Source organism: Carcharodon carcharias, chromosome 3 (genome assembly GCF_017639515.1).
Source record: "Carcharodon carcharias isolate sCarCar2 chromosome 3, sCarCar2.pri, whole genome shotgun sequence".
In the NCBI taxonomy this organism is placed as follows: Eukaryota; Metazoa; Chordata; class Chondrichthyes; order Lamniformes; family Lamnidae; genus Carcharodon; species Carcharodon carcharias.
Genome location: NC_054469.1, coordinates 197,665,170 through 197,686,819, shown reverse-complemented (window position 1 = coordinate 197,686,819; position 21,650 = coordinate 197,665,170). Strand labels below are relative to the sequence as shown.

Below are 21,650 nucleotides of genomic sequence, written 5' to 3'. Positions count from 1 at the left end.
GGACTTTCAAAAATTATTTAATAAGAATGACACAATACTTATCTGGAAAATAGAAGCACGATAGTAAAGGGATGGTAGTGATTCGGGTACGAAATTGGCTAAGTGATAGGATGCCGAGAGTTATGGTGAACATATGTTTTCTTGAGGAGGGAAGTATACAGTTTGACCCCCAGGGGTATCAGGGCCATTGCTTTTCCTGTTTCATAAAAATAACCTGGACTTTGGCATAAGGAGTACAATTTCAAAGTTTGTGGATGATTTTAAATTTGGCAACACAATAAACTGCACAGTAGCAGACTTGAGGAGGACAGACATATGGTAGATTCAATTTAATGCAGTTAAGTGTGTAGTAATACATTTTGGGAGAAACATAGAGAGGGGGGTGATAAGCAGAAGGACCTGAGTGCATGTTCACAAATCTTTGACAGTCGCAGTTAACAAAAGGGCATGGGTTACTTGGCCTTTTAAATAGCGACCTCAATAAGGAAGTCATGTTAAACCTTCGAAAATAACTGGTTCGGTTTTAGCTGGAACATGGTGGAAAATTCTGGGCATCACATTTTAGGAACAATGCCCCGGGGAGGGTAGCGAGGTGGTTTACCAGAATGATACCAAGGATGGAGGAGTTCAGAAGCTGAGACTATTCTCCCTAGAGCATAGAAGGTTAAGGGGAGGCCTAACAGGTATTCAAATTTGACAGGTTTTGATAGAGCAAAGAGAGAAATTATTTCCTCTGTCAAGTGGATCAGTAACCAGAGGTCAGAGGTTTAAAATAATTGGCAAAAGAACTGGAGAGGAAATGTGAAATTTATTGACAGTAGCATGTAAAGCTCTGAATAGCCTGGCATTCAGCAAGTCTGTCACCTCTCTTTTATAGCAGTGGATAGAAACCGGTGAAATGTTAGAGACACCATCTGCTGCAGCTAGGAAGGTACAGAGGCAAAGAAGTTCATGTGGAAACAGAAAATTACAACATGGATTCTATGACATGTAATTCACTATCACCTTTTCAGCCACTGGCAGGTGCTGACTTGGGATGCAGGTCTGCCAGCAATAGGTGACAGATTTCAGTGAGCACCTCATCTGTAATATGAAGACATCACAGGGAGCTATTCTCTGGTGTTAAGGTAAGAGAATTACTCCTTGAAGACTCCAGATGGATATGGCGTCCTGCTGAGAGCCCTTCTTCCCCTTCACCTTCCCTCTTTGATCAGTTTGTCGTCCTCCACTCAATCCCTCTGTCAAGCCAAGGCAACCAAAGTTTCTTCTAATCTCTTGCATCCATGTGAGGAATGAATTTTGTTATGTGCACAAATATCAAAGTAATGCATGGATGCGTGCCATCAGTAGAAACAAAAAAATGTTTGTAATAAACTTATTTTTAAAATTACCATATAAGGATGGAGGAGAAATATCACCCTCGGCCATTGGCACAAATTAACAGATTTATTCATTCAACTTTAAATTTACTATGGTGGTATTTGAACTCATGATCTCTAGGTTTTCAATTCAGTACCATAACCATGACACTACCATATATGAGAAAGGTATCACAAATGTGTAGTTGTGATATTATAGATTTTGTAACTACCATTCTTTTTTTTCAACTACCTTGAAGGTGACTGCCAAATCACCTGATTTTATGCCCTGCAATGTGGTTGAGCTTTCAGAAATCTCCAAGCAGATTGCAGGCAGATGTACCCAGAGACGAAAAGACTTTTGAAATTCAACTGGTCCTCAAACAGACAATGGCTTTCCCTAAAGGATGTGACCCCTTTTGAATACTGCAGCTGATAAGGGGACTTTGGATTGCTAAATGGGATTTCCACTTGCCTTATTTGGAAGATGACTTGGCATTTTTCCCAGATCATATTATAGCAACCATTTTATGTTTTTGCACTGCTTAAAGACAGGCTGCGAACAGCCATTTTGATTGCAGAACCTGAGGAATAATTCTGAGAAATAAATTCAAAAAGGGTTCTTAGCCAAGGCAGGACAAAGAGGAAGGTATTAAGAAATCAACTGCTGTTTCTGCCAAAAAAGGCCAGGCAATCTGCAAGTGTCGTAACCCCAGAAGTTGTGAGAAACAGGAAACATTCTTTCTCTCCCAAAAACCTGCTGACCTGAGCCCATCCTGAATAAAAGACAAACACCGACTGGTCAACTGCAGAAGTCATCGCAGCTGCTTAGATGGAACCTCAAGCTTCAACCACTTCACTTCAGAATGAAAGGAACTCAAGCAATAGGCCCTCAATGATATCACACACAGATTGACTTGAAATTTCATCTTTAAGTACCTTTTTGTCTTCATCTGATTTTAATCTTTGTATCTGTATTTTTCATTAATAACTTTATCACTTTTACCAAAGTAACTTTCAGCAGTGGTCTTTGTAATAAACTAATATTTATTTTGTTTAATACTAAAGTTTGTCCGCTGGGTTATTTTTTTAATTGAATTACTCGAATTAAAAGGGCGCCACACACACACACACACACAAACTCTTAGCTATGGACCACTTTAAGGAAACTTATTTTACCTGTCATGCCAGAGTCTGTTAGTTTTTATATCGCAGCTTGTATTTTGGTCATTTGACAGAAGAGTTGAGTTGATAACGATGGTTCAAGACAAGCAAGAATCTTTTGTTTCAATTTGACAAGCTCAAATTAATAGAAAACGTGGAAAAGGCAACTTTCATTTTTCAGCTTTTTTTTCCATGTTTAAACTGCTATGAATAGTGAGAAAAATAGCTCAGTAATTTCTTCCCATCAACAAACATAATCAGGCAGAGGTGAAGTGTTTCTGTAAATTTGGAGAGAGATTGACTCTTGTGAAGTGGAGAGTGAAGGTCATAGAGGCACAATGTCCCTGTAGATTAAGTGAATATTAAAGGGGGAAACTACACAAGACAGTGTTGTGGTGAAGGGATTAAAAATCTTTGAATTCTGAATGAATAAGCAAGTTCGGCATTCTTGAAGTAAACCACCTCTCTCATAATGCATACAACATTGCATTGGAGAGGGGTAGTATTTGGTAGGGTGCATGGTTTAAAATGTCCCACGAGATAACTTCACAAGAACCTTTGCTTGTTATTTGGAGATCTGGGCTAGGAATCCTGAACTTTTCACAGAAGTCCTAAAAACGCCCTTATGCTTGTAATGTGTCAAATGTCTTTGGTATCAATCTTCCTTTAATAATTCGACAAAATCAGCTGCAACATTCTTGGAAGCTTATTAACAAAATGGACATTATGTACAAGTGATTAACACCCATGCCCAGGCTGTGCAACATTTTCTTAACACCATGAAGACATATTAATGTATACAGTGTTATTGGAAATTATTTTTTTAAATAGAGGTTTAGTCTGTGTATGTCTTAATTGGATTAAAGCCAGCTAGTCCGGGTGCTTTGATGTATAATAGCTTTGAGATCTAAACAGCAAAGTAAAGGTTGCATTTGCATTTTGTTGAATAGAGTATTCAAAGACTGGGGGTGAAATCTTGCACCTAGCTAGGAGACATCAAGCAATGTTTATATTACTAATAAAATTGGTACTATGAAATGGTTCAAAGGGCCTGATGATACAATAAAAATTTACATTCATAGGGGAAGGCTGGGTATAACAGGAAGAACTCAACAGGTCTGGCAGCATCTCCGGAGAGGAACACAGTTAACGTTTCAAGTCCGTATGACTCTTCAACAGTTCTGTTGAAGAGTCATATGGACTCGAAATGTTAACTGTGTTCCACTCGGCAGATGCTGCCAGACCTGTTGAGTTTTTCCAGGTATTTTTGTTTTGGATTTCCAGCATCCGCAGTTTTTTGCTTTTATAACAGGACGGAGTTGTGTGTGTGCAGGTCAGTGGCATGTAAGATCTAAGCCTGTAAGCATACCACTGTGTCTGCGAAGGAATAAATTGAAAGGAACCTCATTTTGAATTCATAAGGTGAAAAATGCTTTGCCTGGTGTCTGTTTTAAGTCTATTGGTTATTGTTGCCTTAGTGGAGATTGCTTTGGGAATTTGTTAAAAAGTTACGATGGTAGTAATTTGTAGCCATGTGTATGTGTTAAATTTGTTGTAAATTAATAAATGTTTCATGTAGTTTGATATAAAAACCTCTCAAGAACTGGTGGTCTTATTCCTGAATTTACAGCTGCAACTCAAAACATACCAATTGAAAATATAGGTTATGACGTTTGTTTAAAATTTCCCTCTGGGGTTTTAAATAACTCAGCCTTTACAAACTGCTGTGTCATAACAATTTTTACCTCCCCAAACACTTTGTTCTCTTAAAAAAGTTCCTATTCCTCTTCAATTTTTTCAGTTCTGATGAAGGGCTGTTGGTCTGAAACTGCACTTTCCATTAATTAGCTTGCTGCATTGTAGTTAGTTTGGTTTCAGATTTCTAGCATTTTCCTTTTTATCTTTGTTAACCACCTTGTTTATTTAAGCAGTATGAAGTGTGATGTAATATATTGAAATTTAGGGAAACAATGTGATTATAATGCAAAAAAAAACTTTCAATGTAAAAAGAAGAAACATCAGAAAAGCAGACTTCTGAAGCCCATAACCTGATACTACTTAGAAAGTATCGAAACATAGGAGGAAGCTTACATTAATTTGACATTTTTAAAATTATAACTTAAACATTTTTCCTCCATCTACATATATACCATAGGGAATTAGAAAGTAGCGCAAGGATAGCTAGAAGACAGCTACTAGAAGTGAACGGAGACAAAGATCACGCCACCATTCAGGTAAGGCATGGTCTACAGTCAAATCAAGCTTTTATTGGAATAAGTGAGATCAGTCCAGAATGCCTAGGCGAAGTATGAAGCAAAGAATTGGTCAGTATTCTACGGGCACTGTAGGTCAATGGTCCCTTAACTCACTCATGCAGAACAATTACCATGGGCAGAATTTCGAGGGCGCAGTCGGTGAGACCAGGAGCAGCTGGGAAATGGCCTGCCACTCACAATCGGCCCCCATGATTTCACGCTGGCGGGCAATTAAGGCCCACCCAGCGTGAAGCACGGCTCATTGCTGGTCCGGGAGGGCCGAGCGGGAGCTTGTCGGCTGCCGAATCCAATGGCGACGCAGCGGTTGGTTTAAAAATGGCCCAGACAGCCCCAGAAAGCCTGACACAAGGATACGGAAGGCCATGTTCTGATGGAGTAGTGTGTGACTGGAGATGCCAGGTGGGAGGGCAGGTCAGGTGGGATGAGTTTCAGATGAGTGCCTCACGGTCCCCCAAGCTCTGGCCCTCCGGGAGCAGCGATGAACCGTGCTTCATGCTTGGTGGGCCTTAATCTGCCCGCCAGCGTGAAATCGTGGTTGGAGGCCGATTGAGGGTGGCAGGCTTTTTCCTGGCCGCTCCTGGTCCTGCTGACTGCGCCCGCCCATCGACCTCAAAATTCTGCCCATGGTAATTGTTCTGTATGAGGGAGTTAAGGGACCATTGATATACAATGCCTGTAGAATACTGAACAATCCTTTGCTTCATGCGTCACCTAGGCATTCTGGACTGATCTTATTTATTCCAATAAAAGCTTGACTTAGACCATGCCTTACCAGATTGGTGGCATGATCTTTGTCTCCATTCACTTCTAGGCTGCCAGGAGGGACACCGTTGAACCCAGCACATTCTCCTCACTGTGCTCCTCTTCTGATTCACTACTGGACTCATCATCTGTGCCCTGTGCAGCTGTGTCAAGACCCTCTTGCTCCAGTGGGTCCCCCCTTGCCAGTGCCAGATTGTGGAGAGCACCATCAGTGACACCTGCTCTGGGGGTATTATAGTGCACCTCTTGAATGGTCCAAGCATCAGAAGCGCATCTTGAGAAGACCTATGGTCCTTTCTCTCACCGCCCTTGTGGAGCCATGGCTCGTACTGTAACGTTACTCTACCTCTATTCTTCAGTGGCAGAGAGGTGTCATGAGCCACCTTTTCAACAGATAGCCCTCGTCACCCAACAGCCATCCATCCAGTCGGGCTAGAGCACTGAAGAGCCTTGGTACCTGGGAGAGTCTCAGGATGTAAGCCTCATGGGAGCTGCCAGGGTACCTTGCAAAGACTTGCAGAATCGGCATCCTGTGGTCACACACTATCTGCACGTTCATGGAGTGGAATCCCTTCCTGTTGACAAAGGCATCCGGCTGACCCGCTGGCACCTTGATGGCCACATGGTTGCACCCTGGATGCGTGGGAACCCAGCAATCGCTACGAAGCCTTAGGCTCACTCAGCCAGGCTGGCCTCCTCCATACAGTAAGAATAAAAGGTCAGTACCCACCTGAAAAGAACTTTTGTCAACATCTTGATGCAACTATGGACAGCTGATTGGGACACTCCAGATTCCCAACTATCCCCTGGAAAGAGCCAGTGTCATAGAGGTTGAGGGCTGCTGTGACCTTCAGAACCACTAGCATTGGGTGTCCACCCGCACAGTTGGAGCAGATCTCAGGCCCAATCATCTGACAAATGGAGATCGTGCTCTCCCTTGAGAGGCAGAGCCTCCATCAGCATTGCACCTCAGACATATTGAGGTAGCTGCACTGCCACCTGTAATTCCTAGCAGCAGGATAGTGGTGTCTTCTGCAGCCTCTTCTGCCTTGGACTTCCTGCTGGCCCTACGCCCCTCGTGCCTGCACCTCTCCTCCCACAGGTCCCTCCCCTGGAATCTGCATTTTGACACCTGGCCTCCTCCTCCTCCTGCCCCTCTCTCCCTCCTCAGGGGAAGTGCCACCAGCAGAGACCACAATCCCCATTACCAAGGTAACGGAAGGCTGTCTGATACCGGGAAGGGCCCACACAGTCTGAATCCTTGGGAGCCCTTTGGAGGCACTAATGAGTCCTTAATTGAAGCCTAGAAATGCTAACAATAAAGCCCCAAACAGATATGAAGTTGGCAAGTACCAATAAATCTCCAACCGCAAACAATGTATCAAACTCCCCACTACAGGCAATGCTGCTCACCCCTTTTATCCTACCCGCAGATGAGGTTTTTTGAAATTGTTGGCTGGCAGCCTACCCATTTTGCCTGTGCATCAAGCATGAAATCGCACAGGCAATTAAAAATTGCAATCAATTGGCTTTTTAATGACCTTCAGTGGTCTCTTAATTAATGGCGGGCACAGTTCTGACACCTGCTTGTGCCCGCCAACAGAAATATCGCGCAAATACAGTGATGTCAGGACGCTCACTTGACGTCTTCGCGCGCTATTTTACGCCCAAACAGGTTGGGTGCGCACCAGCCCGTAGAATATAAAATTCTGCCCCATCATTTAATGTGAGTATGCATGCTAGAATACGTGCAGAGTAGAGAAATAAAACTGCTGTTCTGTATAATCAGTAATTTGTTCTTACTCTTCTGAACTCTGATCTTACCAAAAGCAACAAGTTATCAAGACAGAACCGGTTAGTCAGATTACTCTAGAGGTGGTGGCCTTCCACTCAACCCCAGCTGCAAAAAATGCTCTCCAGTCAAATATCAGTTGAGCCCTGATAAGAATGCCATAGTTAAAGAATAACTGTTGTATAAAGGAAGCGGCATTGGATAAGTGACACTTATTGAAGAGCCTGGCTTTGAAACACACCTGAGAGCTGGTTAGGCATGAGAGGGGCTTTCCAGTGGAACAATAGATAGGAGAAAAAATGAACTTCCAAAATGGAGGAAAGTACCATCATGAAGTCAGAGAAGTGTTTATGCATCTTTTGTTTTAAAGTACAAATTTAACTAGAAGTTGACATGAAAAACATGAACACCTATCACTAACAATAGAAACATTACGGAGCACATTACTGTAACAGGGAATGCTCCTAGTCTATTTAAGAAGCTCTAAATTAGGAATGGTATAATCACTTCTTTTCTGAGAGATGGCCAACATAGTGGTAAAGAATCTGTTTAACAATAAACAAAAAGTGTAAAAATATCAATGCACATTACTGGGAAATGTTTTGTGACAAAATTAATAAGACAATAGAAAGTCTGAATGGTGACAGTATGAATTAAATTGAAAGAACACTCAATTTAAATTAAAAACAGAATTACCTGGAAAAATTCAGTAGGTCTGGCAGCACCGGCGGAGAAGAAAAGAGTTGACGTTTCGAGTCCTCATGACCCTTCAACAGAACTAGGTGAATCCAAGGAGAGGGGTGAAATATAAGCTGGTTTAAGGTGGGGGGAGGGGTTGGGTGGGGGGAGAGAAATGGAGGGGGGTGGTGTGGTTGTAGAGACAAGCAAGCTGTGATAGGAGCAGATCATCAAAAGATGTCACAGACAACAGAACAAAAGAACACAGAGGTGTTAAGGTGGTGATAATATCTAAATGAATGTGCTAATTAAGAATGGATGGTAGGGCACTCAAGGTATAGCTCTAATGGGGGTGGGGGGAGCATAAAAGATTTAAAAATATTTAAAAATAATGGAAATAGGTGGGAAAAGAAAAATCTATACAAATTATTGGAAATAAACAAAAAGGAAGGGGGAAGAAACGGAAAGGGGGTGGGGATGGAGGAGGGAGCTCAAGGCCTAAAGTTGTTGAATTCAATATTCAGTCCGGAAGGCTGTAAAGTGCCTAGTCGGAAGATGAGGTGCTGTTCCTCCAGTTTGCGTTGGGCTTCACTGGAACAATGCAGCAAGGACAGACATGTGGGCAAGAGAGCACGGTAGAGTGTTAAAATGGCAAGTGACAGGGAGGTTTGGGTCATTCTTGCAGTCGCCCAGTATACATTTGGTCTCTCCAATGTAGAGGAGACCACATTGGGAGCAATGAATACAGTAGACTAAGTTGGGGGAAATGCAAGTGAAATGCTGCTTCACTTGAAAGGAGTGTTTGGGCCCTTGGACGGTGAGGAGAGAGGAAGTGAAGGGGCAGGTGTTACATCTTATGCGTGGGCATGGGGAGGTGCCATAGGTGCAGGTTGAGGAGTAGGAGGTGATGGAGGAGTGAACCAGGGAGTCCTGGAGGGAACGATGCCAACACGGGGGAGTGAAGGGAAGATGTGTTTGGTGGTGGCATCATGCTGGAGTTGGCGGAAATGGCGGAGGATGATCCTTTGAACGCGGAGGCTGGTGGGGTGATAAGTGAGGACAAGGGGGGCCCTATCATGTTTCTGGGAGGGAGGAGAAGGCGTGAGGACGGATGCGCGGGAGATGGGCCAGACACGGTTGAGGGCCCTGTCAACGACTACTCTCCTCCGTCTGGCTGAACTTGCTCTCACACTGAACAATTTCTCCTTTAACTCCTCTCACTTCCTCCAAATAAAAGGTGTGGCTATGGGTACCCGCATGGGCCCCAGCTATGCCTGTCCCTTTATGGGGTATGTGGAACATTCCTTGTTCCAGTCCTACTCCGGCCCCCTTCCACAACTCTTTCTCCGGTACATCGATGATTACTTCGGTGCTGCTTCATGCTCTCGTCGGGACTTGGAAAAATTTATTAATTTTGCTTCCAATCTCCACCCCTCCAACATTTTCATGTGGTCCATCTCTGACACTTCCCTTCCCTGTCTCAATCTCTGGTGATAGACTGTCCACCAATATCCATTACAAGCCTATCGACTCCCACAGCTACCTCGACTACAGCTCCTCACACCCCGCTTCCTGTAAGGACTCCATCCCATTCTCTCAGTTCCTTCGACTCCGTCGCATCTGTTCCAATGACGCTACCTTCAAAAACAGTTCCTCTGACATGTCCTCCTTCTTCTTTAACCGAGGTTTTCCACCCACGGTCATTGACAGGGCCCTCAACCGTGTCCGGCCCATCTCCCGCGCATCCACCCTCACGCCTTCTCCTCCCTCCCAGAGACATGATAGGGTCCCTCTTGTCCTCACTTATCACCCCACCAGCCTCCGCATTCAAAGGATCATCCTCCGCCATTTCCGCGAACTCCAGCATGATGCTGGACATCTTCCCTGCAAACACATCTTCCCTGCAACCCCCCCTGGCAGCATTCCGTAGGGATCGTTCCCTCCAGGACACCCTGGTCCACTCCTCCATCACCCCCTACTCCTCAACCCCCACCTAAGGCACCTCCCCATGCCCACGCAAAAGATGTAACACCTGCCCCTTCACTTCCTCTCTCCTCACTGTCCAAGGGACCAAACACTCCTTTCAAGTGAAGCAGCATTTCACTTGCATTTCCCCCAACTTAGTCTACTGTATTCGTTGCACCCAATGCGGTCTCCTCTACATTGGAGAGACCAAACGTAAACTGGGCGACCGCTTTGCAGAACACCTGCGGTCTGTCCGCAAAAATGACCCAAACCTCCCTGTCGCTTGTCGTTTTAACACTCCACCCTGCTCTCTTGCCCACATGTCTGTCCTTGGCTTGCTGCATTGTTCCAGTGAAGCCCAATGCAACCTGGAGGAACAGCACCTCATCTTCCGACTAGGCACTTTACAGCCTTCCGGACTGAATATTCAATTCAACAACTTTAAGTCTTGAACTCCCTCCTCCATTCCCACCCCCTTTCTGTTTCTTCCCCCTTCCTTTTGTTTTTTCCAATAATTTATATAGATTTTTCTTTTCCCACCTATTTCCATTATTTTTAAATTTTTTATGCTCCACCACCCCCACTAGAGCTATACCTTGAGTGTCCTACCATCCATTCTTAATTAGCACATTTGTTTAGATAATATCACCAACATCAACACCTGCGTTCTTTTGTTCTTTTGTCTGTGACATCTTTTGATGATCTGCTCCTATCACAGCTTGCTTGTCCCTATAACCACACCACCCCCTCCACTTCTCCCCCCCCACCCAACACCGCCCCCCCCCCCCCCCCCCCCCCACCCCCCACCCCACCCAACCACCTTAAACCAGCTTATATTTCACCCATCTCCTTGGATTCACCTCATTCTGTTGAAGGGTCACGAGGACTCGAAACGTCAACTCTTCTCTTCTCCGCCGGTGCTGCCAGACCTGCTGAGTTTTTCCAGGGTAATTCTGTTTTTGTTTTGGATTTCCGGCATCCGCAGTTTTTTGTTTTTATCTCTGTGTTCAATTTAAATTTATTACTTGCCAACAGGTTGAAAATTTTTTGTAAACATTTTGAAATTTTCCTTAATGAATAGGTTTTGAGGGCATCAGTAGGATTGGAGCCAAGGGTATATAATAGTAGAAAAGAAAAATATCACAAAGACTGGAAATCTGAAACAAAAACAGAAAATGCTGGAAAAATGCAACAGGTCAGGGAGCATCCATGCAGAGAAACAGAGTTAATGGGCGGAATCATCCTAGGTTTGCACTGAGTGCGGTAGCATGCGGGTAAAACGGCATTTCACCTCCGGCCGCAACGGCGGATTCTCACAGCGTATCGTCCCAAACCTGCCACATTAATTATGCATTCCCGGGAAACACGCCACTTCCATGGCTGGCAGGCTCTCATTCGCCTGCCACACCACCATCTCGCCACTTCATCACAGCGAGCACCATATTTAAAGTGCAGCCATGCGCACACATCTCAGTGCTTCCAGCCCACAACTGCTGCAAAGAAGACATGGCCTTGAAAGGCAAAAAGACTGCAGCCCCAAGGTTCAAAAACACATCCCTCGAGCATATTTTGGACACAGTGGAGGCTTGCTGTGATGTCCACTACCCCCGCTCTGGCTGCAGGATGGGCAGCAACATCATTAATCCAGCTTGGGAGGCAGTGGTAGCGGTGGTCAGTGCCTACGCCCTGCAAGAGGACAGTCATTCAGTGCTGCAAAAAGATGAATAATCTCCTGGGTGAGCCACTCATCTCATCACTTTCAATTCACATACTCACAAACCCATTACACATCCACAGGGTCCTCAACTCATTGCCAGTTCAAGGGACATCACCATTCCACTCACACATACACCTTCATTGTCCTCAACCCATCTGTGGGACCACTCACATGCTGATCATCTAGCCTGGCAGGCATCCTGCTTACAATCTTTCCATCTCTATTTATGCAGGACAAGCTGGCACACAAGACGGAGAGGTCACTCACAGGTGGTGGAATGCCTGAAATCATGGTCCTCATGAAAACAGAGCCATCCAGCCGGCCGGCAAGGATCTGTATCATTCTTCTGCTGACGGTGAGGTCAGTGGTCCTCTACCAATTGAGGATCCAGCAGTACAACATTCACCTGACAACCATGCTGTGAGTGATGTCTCCTGTTACACAGGCTACTGCTAAGCATTAATTATTTTTCCTTGCTTTCGCAGGCCAAACACCCAGGGCCTCCAATCAAGCCCTGGAGAAACATCTGAAGAGGAATATGAAGGCACCCACCTTGAAGTCCCCTCATAGCACTCACCCACACCCTCCGCCAGCACAGGACCACACACCTCGGTGGGTCCTAGCTTCAGAGTAGCTTCAGGATCACAATCTAGTGAGCACATCACACTATCTGATCAAAGCAGGCGATGGCAGGGACTTCCATGGTTACCAGCAATCGGAGGACTGCTGGAGGCCAGAAAATTGCTGAGTTCAAGTCAGGTGATGAGCATCTGGAATCGGTCCTGTCACAGTTGCTGGAGCTACAAAGACAAGCTCGGGAACATCGGGAAGGGAAGTCCACTGCACTCCTCAGATTGCAAGGCACAATGGAGGAGTCCGTCCACCTTCAAGCTGAGGTGATAACACTGGTATGCCAACGCACCGAGGTCAACACCGAGGTAGGATGGCGGCTGCCATGGAGACCTTGGTCCAGGACGTCGCTCCAGCACTGCTGCATGGCTGAGCTCCATTGCTGATGCCATAGTTGGCCTCCAACAGTATGTACGTGAGGAGGTTGCAGGGCAGCGTGACCTCACTCCAGCTACCACCTCTCCTCAAGGAGTCAGCCAGGAGCCCCGGTGTGTGCTCAGCTCAGATGCAGAATCATCCTAACCCGCGCTGCAAGGCTGCACTGTTAGCTTGAACCATGGGGAAGACCGGTCCAAATCAGGATGGTGACACTGCAAGTAGCTGTTAGCGCCTCCACCAGTGACTGCTCCACGACCAGCTTTAGCAATGTGCTCAGCCGTCTAACTGTTCTGCAGTCCACTAAAATGCTTATTAGTTTGCAATCTGTGCCCGAGGTGTGAAAAGCTCTGCAGCACTTGGTGCATTGCTCGAGTGGGCAGTTAAGGTAGAGGGCCAACTCCAATCATATCAATGTGGCTGCACCTGAACTGTCTCAACTGCAGAGGAATGGTCACTTTATACAAGGTGTCCCTAATGTGGGGCTGCTTCCCTTGCCAAACCCAAACCAACCCCCCCCACCCCACATGTGCTTGTGGGCCACCTTCAACCACAGGGCAGCCTCTGCACCCCACCACCACCACCCAATCCTGAAGGTCACCTGAACCGCAGGGCAGACTTTTCCACCCACCCACCCACTGCGCCTCAACCTTGAAATCCAACAGGCGTCCTTCACGAGCGCTCCACAATGTTATGGTGCACTCACCTCGGAGTTCCCCTCAAAGGGCAGCCCGCTAAGTGCACACTTTTTATATGCTGTTGTGAAACATGTCAGCGTGTGCACGGATGATCCAGCAGGGTGGGATGAGTCTGGTAGGCTCACCTTCTAATATGCTGATGCATTACAATGAGGTTCCCCACGTCCGATGGCAGGAAACATGACCCATCATCAACGGGCTGAGGGGACGATCGCAAGCTGGTTTCAGAACATAGTGAAACCGATTTTTGGCCTTCTCGCCACACTGTCCGATCACACCACCAAACGCACCCGACGCCAGTGGGCAAAGATGATTCCGTCCAATATTTCAGGCCGATGCCCTTTCATCAGAATAGTAGCTTTATTAAAACTTGTTGCATTTTTTTGCAGTTCAAATAGTCTACAGGAACACTGAAGGATTGTGATGCAACAGTAGATAAGCAGACTGCCCTTTCAGCTTTAGGCTCTGGGTTCAATCTAGTCCAAACTCAATAAATAAAATGCACCTTTTTCTGCCAAATTTACAGGCATACAAGAAACAAAATTGAGAAGCATTGCTTGTTACTTTGAATTACTGAGTGGGGGTTTAAGGGCCATGATTCATATGCATTCGCTTAGGTCACATAACAATATACCTAAATTTGCTATAATCATTTGGTTGCATATTATGCTTACTGCATTCCACTGTTGCAATACCTTTAGAATCTTACAACCGCTCACAATTTTTCATGCAGTATTATGAGAGTCTGCATGTCCAGTCAAGCACAGAGATCCGCATCCACGATAGCAGCTATCTCAGCCTGAATTGTATCAGTCTGAGCCTGTCAGCAGTCAGCGATCTCATGCCCTCTATCTGAGCTTCCACTGCAGCATCTATACATCAGACAGTGCTTTCATGGAGAAGCCCACCAATTCTATGGCTGTACCCTCTGCCTTGGTAGAGTTGGTCTCTACGCTTCTAGCGAATGACTATCTGGCAGGTCTGTCAATGCACAAAGCATCTTGGTGTGCATGTTCAATCAGTATTTTCCCAGTCTGTCCCAACCAGGTCCTCATCCTGAATGCCCTGCAGCAGAACTGTTGTGCAATTTTTCCCTCCTGGCCTGTCTGCAACCCACTTGCGCCCAGTGACTGACTATGTGCAGATCCCAACTCTAAACTAGCCTCTAACATCAGCATAATGCCAGTGACTGTGTATTATGTTGAGTAATGGTGATTCTTCCTCAGAACTCTCTTCCTTCTCTTGCCCTTCCATAGAGGCTGCAGGAGCTGAGCAGCCAATTGGCCTTGGCTATCTGAAAACACAAAAGCATAAAGGAAGGGTACGGGTGGTAGACCGTGGGCTGAAGTTATTTTCGTATCTAGATTTTGAATTCTGCGGTCCACATTTGGGAAGTGCCTAGAACCAGTGTAAGTATGTTTAAAATACATAACAGAGGAAAAACTGCATGATCCCAAGTCTAAAAACTGAGCGAGACCAAGATGTTGCCAAAAACAGTGAAAAACAAAAATACTATGGGCTTTCTTGTCACTATCAACAGTGACATTTCACCACTACTGCTAAATATTGAACATGGGCAGAGTAAGAAATGGTAAAAAGAAGTATCGCTGAGGACATCGGTGATGTGGAATTATTTTATGGTGCATTTATACATAAATCTAAGTTAATTTTCATATCTGTTGCCATGGAAGAAATGTACCAAAGCAATCATTAATTCGATGCAAGATTATTTAAACTTCAGAGGGACACTTGCACTCATTTATCATCTAACAAACCCATATTTTCCCATTTAGATGTAAATAGGACTTAGGTCATAAAGGGGAAGGAGGTAGAGATTGGTGGCCAGGATGGCAGGGGGTGCATCTTTCCCCATAATTTTTTCCTCATTCATTATTACTTATGCAGCCTAATATTTGCATAGCTATGAATTATCATCATCTGAATCAAGGATATTTACTTCCTGAGCCCAGGAACTCTCAGACAAAAATGTGGCTCTCTCACAGTCTATGCACGAGCAATTGTCAGTGCAAGGTAGAATGCTGGGAAGACAAGAGCTCCATCCTTGTGCACTCTGCAACTTTCTGAATGAACAATGTGCAAGTTCTATTACACTTGCTGATGCTGGAGGAATTGTCATCCTGTCTATAATAAGTAAATCATTTTCTAGTTTCCACCCAAGGTCCTTTGGAGATGAGATTTCTGGCATGTTCTGAAGACATTGCTCGTTTATTGCAGACTGGTAACTGGTGTGCTGTATATGCTTATACAGAAGAATCTTTGTTTGCAGGGAAGCACATCTCTGCATAACTTCCAGCCTGAACATTTGACACCTGACCTGGTTCACATCTCTACATCCAACCTGCCCATAGAGTTCACAAGCGTAGGGCTCTAATCTTCACAGAGACTGCAAAACAGCAAATGATGTCCTTAACTGCTCAGGTGTTGCAAGTACTCTTTGCTGGCACTCAGAACTTTTGCTGAGTTCACCTTTCCCATCCCATACACTCACTGAATTGCATCCCAAAAAACAAGTGAAACCTAATGAGAGCAGCACATACACACCTCTACCAAAGTGATCAAAGATAGAACCATAGAAAATTTACAGTGCATTCAGCCCATCGTGAATGTGCCAGTCAAAAAGAGAAAAAAGAAACTAGCCATTCATCTTAATCCCACTTTCCAGTACCTGGTCGGTAGCGCTGCAGGTTACAGCATTTCAGATGCAGATCCAGGTATCTTTTGAATGAACTGAGCGTTTCAGCCTCAGCCACCAACTTAGGCAATGAATTCCAGACACCCACCACCCTCTAGGTGAATAAGTTTTATGCGATGAACATCAATTATACACATGTTGTTTCTGCTTCTTGTGTGAAAGTTAAGCTTAGAATCAATGTCCTTGCAGAATCCAAGTACAATACAAAGACATCAGTGTCAGGGCTGTTTATGATCACATGCTTACTGGAACTAGCTGTAAATTTATAGTGAAGCAGTAGTCGTGTGTCTGCTTCTTCTTGGTTAGAGGACAGTGCTGGGAGCTTGGTACCACTTCCAGGTCCGTTTTACTGTCATTCTGGTGAAGTGCATGACAGTTTTATGTCACCAATGATCTCTCTTGCAGACTTGCACCATCGTTCATAGAGGAACTGGAGCTAATTTTCCTTGTTGTCACTGGAAGACAGAAATTTAGTCCTCTGTTGTGGGCTTTTCTGGTGAGGAGAACATTTTGGTGATTTGCATTTCTCCAACTGACCTCCGGCCTATACCGCCATTCCTATGCTGTAGGTCTTGGATGTGTCCAGAACAAAGTGGATCACTCCTGACTTATGCATTTTTGATTGTCTCACAAAAGCTTTCAGTAGTAGTTGGTCAACAAACTATCCAAATGTTGATTGTTGTTTCATGACTTGAATTGATCCTTTATCCACTTGGAGTCACATCAATAGGAGGAGTTGGGTTGACTAACCTCTCAGGAAAGTGTAAGAGCTTTGCTTTGTTTGTCTTGAAGGGAGATCCATCAAGGTCAGCTAGAAGCAAGGGTAACATTCCCAATCTATGAACCAACATTACATCAATGTTCACTTTTCTCACGGCTCTAACAACTAATTGTCAAGATAGATGTGGGACACAGTTTATGGTAAATATTTGTTGATTGTCTCCATTTCTGGGAATTGGCTGAGAGGTCTCCACTGCAGCCTGGCCTTTCAATTCAGTATGCTGTGGTCAATGCTCACAACGCGATCTGCCAACAATTTTATCATTTAGTCTCTCCCATTTTCCACCTTTATCACAGACCTTCATTTTGTTCTTTTTCTATTCTCTCTCCTTTCACTTGCTTAAAGCCTATTACATATCTAACTTTTCCCAGTTCCGATCAAAGGTCATCAACCGGAAATGTTAACTTTGTTTCTCTCTCCACAGATACTGCCTGACCTGCTGGTATTTGCTGCATTTTCTTTTTATTTCAGATTTCCAGTATCCACAGTATTAATATTTTGTAAGAATTATCATAACCTTTGACAAGTTTAAGTTCTATAGTAACATTGCAAGAATAGTCAATCAACTTGAGCCACAGTATTTCTTGGGTGCTGTTTCTCTTATTTTCAGTTGTCCCCAATTTTATATTATCTCTATCCATATCTACCACTTTCAGATATGCATACTAAAAGTATCTAGACTTCTCTACTGCCACCAATCTTATCTCTTCGTATTACCATAACTTTTCCTTCAACTAATAATTCAGCGTAGTCTGGAGCCTAGACCTCCTTGCAACTGCTATTAATATACAGAGTGATAAAAAGGGGAGACACATTCTGGTAACATTTCCCATGTGATGCCTAGTTCGCATCCCAAATAAAATCTTTTCCAAATTTGGCATAGCATCCACCACCTGGACCATTCACTTCCTCCACTGCCAGCGCACTGTAGGTGTAGTGTGCACTATTTACGAGAAATACTACAGCAACTTGCCAAGGCGTCTTTGACAGTGCCTACCAAACCCATAACCTCTATAGATAGGAAGGACAAGGGTAGCAGGTGCATAAGAACATCATCTTCTGCAAGTTCCCCTCCAAGTCTCACATCATCCTGATTCGGAAATATATTGTCACTGGGCTAAAATTTTGAAGCTCCTTACCCAATAGAAATGTGTGAGTATGTGTAACAAAAGGGCCTCAGTGCTTCAAGAAGACAACTCACCACCACCACGTCAAAGTCAATGAGGGACAGGCAATAAGTGCTGGTCTTGACAACGAGGCCCACATCCCATGAACAAGTTTGAAAAAGGCCACTATGATTCACACAGTTCTGGAATGGATCTGAGAACCCAGTATTCTACTGGCTACCGCTGATTCATGGCACCATAATACTCACCTGTTGACAATCTTTTACTATGCTGGGCTGCTTGCTGTGCACTTTGTTGTAGAATGTTCAAGCATTCACCAAGGCAGCTCATGGTAGCAGCTGAGGTAGCTTTCAAAAGCAGCAAATCTTGATCCAATGCAGATAGAGGCCCACAAGGCGGGAGAGATTCTATTGAATGCACAAGACTCTTCTGTTGTCCTTCTGCCTGGTTCATCATCTATTAAAATAAAAATTAAGAGTCTAGTGGATCTGTAAGTGAATACACAACTGATGAAGCCAAAACATGTGAAATTCATCACCATCAGAAATAAACAAAACTTCCCTGACGGTATTTTTCTAAGAATAACAACACATACAATTAACTTCCAATAAAAATCAAAATGAAGAAAATCCCAAATTTCTCGTGAAGTAACCATTGAGGATTGCAGTAACACCTTCACATCAAAATAACAATATAATCTGAATAGACTAAAAACATTTCAAAATTATGAAATCCATGAAAGGTTTCATGCTTCATAAACTATCTAAATTTGCTTTACAGCATTCAGCATTCGAAATTTGAATAAATTTGAAGATGTTGCAAGGTCAAAATAATTCTATTTTAAAAGCAAAACAAATATTTTAGTATGCTAAGGGTTGTTACAAACATTTAAGTGAATTTGTAGACATTATGTTACAAAAGTTTGGCAACTTTTCTAGAGTAGCCTAAATCTCTGCTCTTAATCTGTGATCATTCCTGCCTCCTTGAAGTGCAAAATTATGAGGTTATTTTGGCTCCAAACAAAAAGGAGCAACATTATATTCACCTTTAAATAAAGGCACTCTCCACATAAAGGAGACTATCCCTATAGCAACAAGCTGTGTTGGAAATTGCACAAAGGATTGCACCCCTTGGTAATCTTGACGTCATTGACATCATGATATTGGGGCATTGTCTACCTGACTACCTTCACTCCAAGCAGTATAAAGGTTAAATACAAAGGCCACTTCACTCCAAGCAGTATAAAGGCTAAATATAAAGGCCACTTTCTTACTTTCAGAGGCTGAGCTATTTGAAATCAGATTATTGAAGAAAAATAACTACTGGACTTCTCATGGTTCAGAAAATCCATGAAAGCCTAATTTAAATATTACAAAGCCCAGCTTCTCAAGACAGGACACAGGCATGCCTCACAACCAGCCGTTGTTTAAAAAATATGGTGGCAAGTACACAGTAGACCGGGCTTGCATTTCACAAATTTTCATTTTTAACCCCACCCCAACCCACTCTCACCCATCTGGGAGGGGCTTAATATCAATCCCAATGAAAAATAAGGATTCAAAATTTCAAGTTGCTCCATATTCAGAAAGACGATCAAAGGGCAAGAAGGCGAAGTGTTCTATATGTAGAGGTTATAGTTGCATAGAATGGGCAGCTCAGAAACAGACCACTTGGTCTAACAGATCCATGGCAATGTTTATGCCCTACATGAGCCTCCCTCACCCACTCCCTTTCTCCCTCAAACATTTACCCAGCTTCTCTTTAAATTCATCTATGCTATTCACCTCAATTACACCTTGTGGCAGCAAGTTCTACATTCTATCCATTCTCTGGACAAAGAATTTTCTTCTGAATTCCCAATTGGATTTATTGGGGACTATCTTATATTTACTTATCCTAGTTTGGATTTTCCCCAAGTGGAAACATCTTCTTCACACTTACCTATCTGGAAATTAATTTGCCAATTGCAAGGCCAGTCTGGAAGTTCATTAATGTTGTCATGCATTTAGCCCAAAACTTCCAATCTCCCCGGGGGGGGGGGGGGGGGGGGTAGCAGTCATACCTGAGAGGTAACCCAGAAGATGAGCTGGTGCCACCCCTCCCTGGAAGTCTCCATGTAAGGGTCACGCCAATTGCCTGGGAAGTTCACACTTCCAATGGGCAAATACCCAGCATTGAGAAGCAATTGATACTCAGGTTTAAAATTCCTGGATAACCACAGTATGAACACTCCCACTACTCCACCAACTGACCACCCGATGCCCAGCCTGACCAGCCTACCATCCCAACCCCAACTACCCTCCCCTCCCTCCAACCTTTCAACTTACAGTACACACTTACCTTCTTCCCGGCTTCTCAAAGTGGCTAGGACCTTTAAACTTCCCTTTTTTTATTCTTTCACGGACATTGCCTTTTTCTCACTCATCCCTAACTGCCCTTCAGAAGGAGGTGGTGAACCACCTTCTTGAATTGCTGCAGTCCATGCGGTGTAGGTACAGCCACAGTGCTGTTAGGGAGTTCCAGTGTTTTGACTGAGTGACAGTGAAGGAACAGCAATATAGTTCCAAGCCAGGATGGTGTGTGACTTGGAGGGGAACTTGCAGGTGCTGGTGTTCCCATGCATCAGTAGCCCTTGTCCTTCGAGGTGGTAGAGGTCATTGGTTTAGAAGGTTTAGAGCTAGTATACAGCTAGTGCTGTAAAAAGGGGCCGTGGCCTCACTTCCCCAATTTTACTGCACTGCACTGAAGGCCTCAGGAACCCACTGCACTGCAGTATTCTCACTCAGCCAGAGTCGGAAGGTGGGGTGAGAAATGTGCAACTGTGTTCTAGCGCAAGTTAAAAGGAACGGAGTGGCAATCCGACTGTAATTGCCACTGCTCAGAAATTCTGGCCTATTATATGTTTCAATTTGATGTTGTCCATAAATTTTGAAATTGTATTTCCAGTTCCAGAATCCAGATCATTTATGTAAATAGTGAACAATAGAGGTCTGCCACATCGATCCTTGTGAACACCATTTTCCATCTTTTGCCAATCTGAGTAACTATCCTTAATACTTATTCTCGGTTTTGTTTGTAGCCAGCTTGCTATCCATTCTGCTGTTTGCCCCCAATTCAGTATGTTCTAATCTTAGCCATGAGTGCACATTGCTGTACCTTATTGAAAGCTTCTTGAAAATCCAAAATATTACATTTACTACATTATCCTGGTCTACATTCTGTTACTTATTCAAAAAAAAAATCAGTAAAGTTGATAAAGCATGACCTTCCACATTGAAATTCATGCTGATTACCCTTTATAATTCTGGTTTCTAGAAGTTTTTACATAAGAACATGGGAAATAGGAACAGGATTAAACCATTCGGCCCCGCGAGCCTGCTCCATCGTTCAATAAGATCATGGCTGATCTTCTTGTGTTTCAATTTCTATTACATCTTTGAGTAAAGATTCAATTACTCCTCCCACCACGAATGTTATACTAGTCTCTCATTCCCTGGACATTTTATAGCTCCCTTTTTAAATATAGGAATCCTTTTAGCACCCAATAGGCCTCTAACATTATCCTATTTTTTACATACACGTTATATTAGATAATGCCGCTGGTGTAGCATGTT

At 44.0% G+C, this 21,650-nt stretch overlaps 1 protein-coding gene across 2 annotated transcripts in view; it reads right to left on the bottom strand.

The window, feature by feature from the left end:
* The window catches only part of LOC121276445 (oxysterol-binding protein-related protein 10-like), a 246,346-nt gene that overhangs the window by 106,579 nt on the left and 118,117 nt on the right, over window positions 1-21,650 (bottom strand). For both annotated transcript variants that reach the window (XM_041184858.1, XM_041184857.1), the window contains exon 5: window positions 18,285-18,492. In XM_041184858.1, coding sequence (XP_041040792.1) covers window positions 18,285-18,492 — 208 coding nt within the window. The remainder of the gene's footprint in view (window positions 1-18,284; window positions 18,493-21,650) is intronic.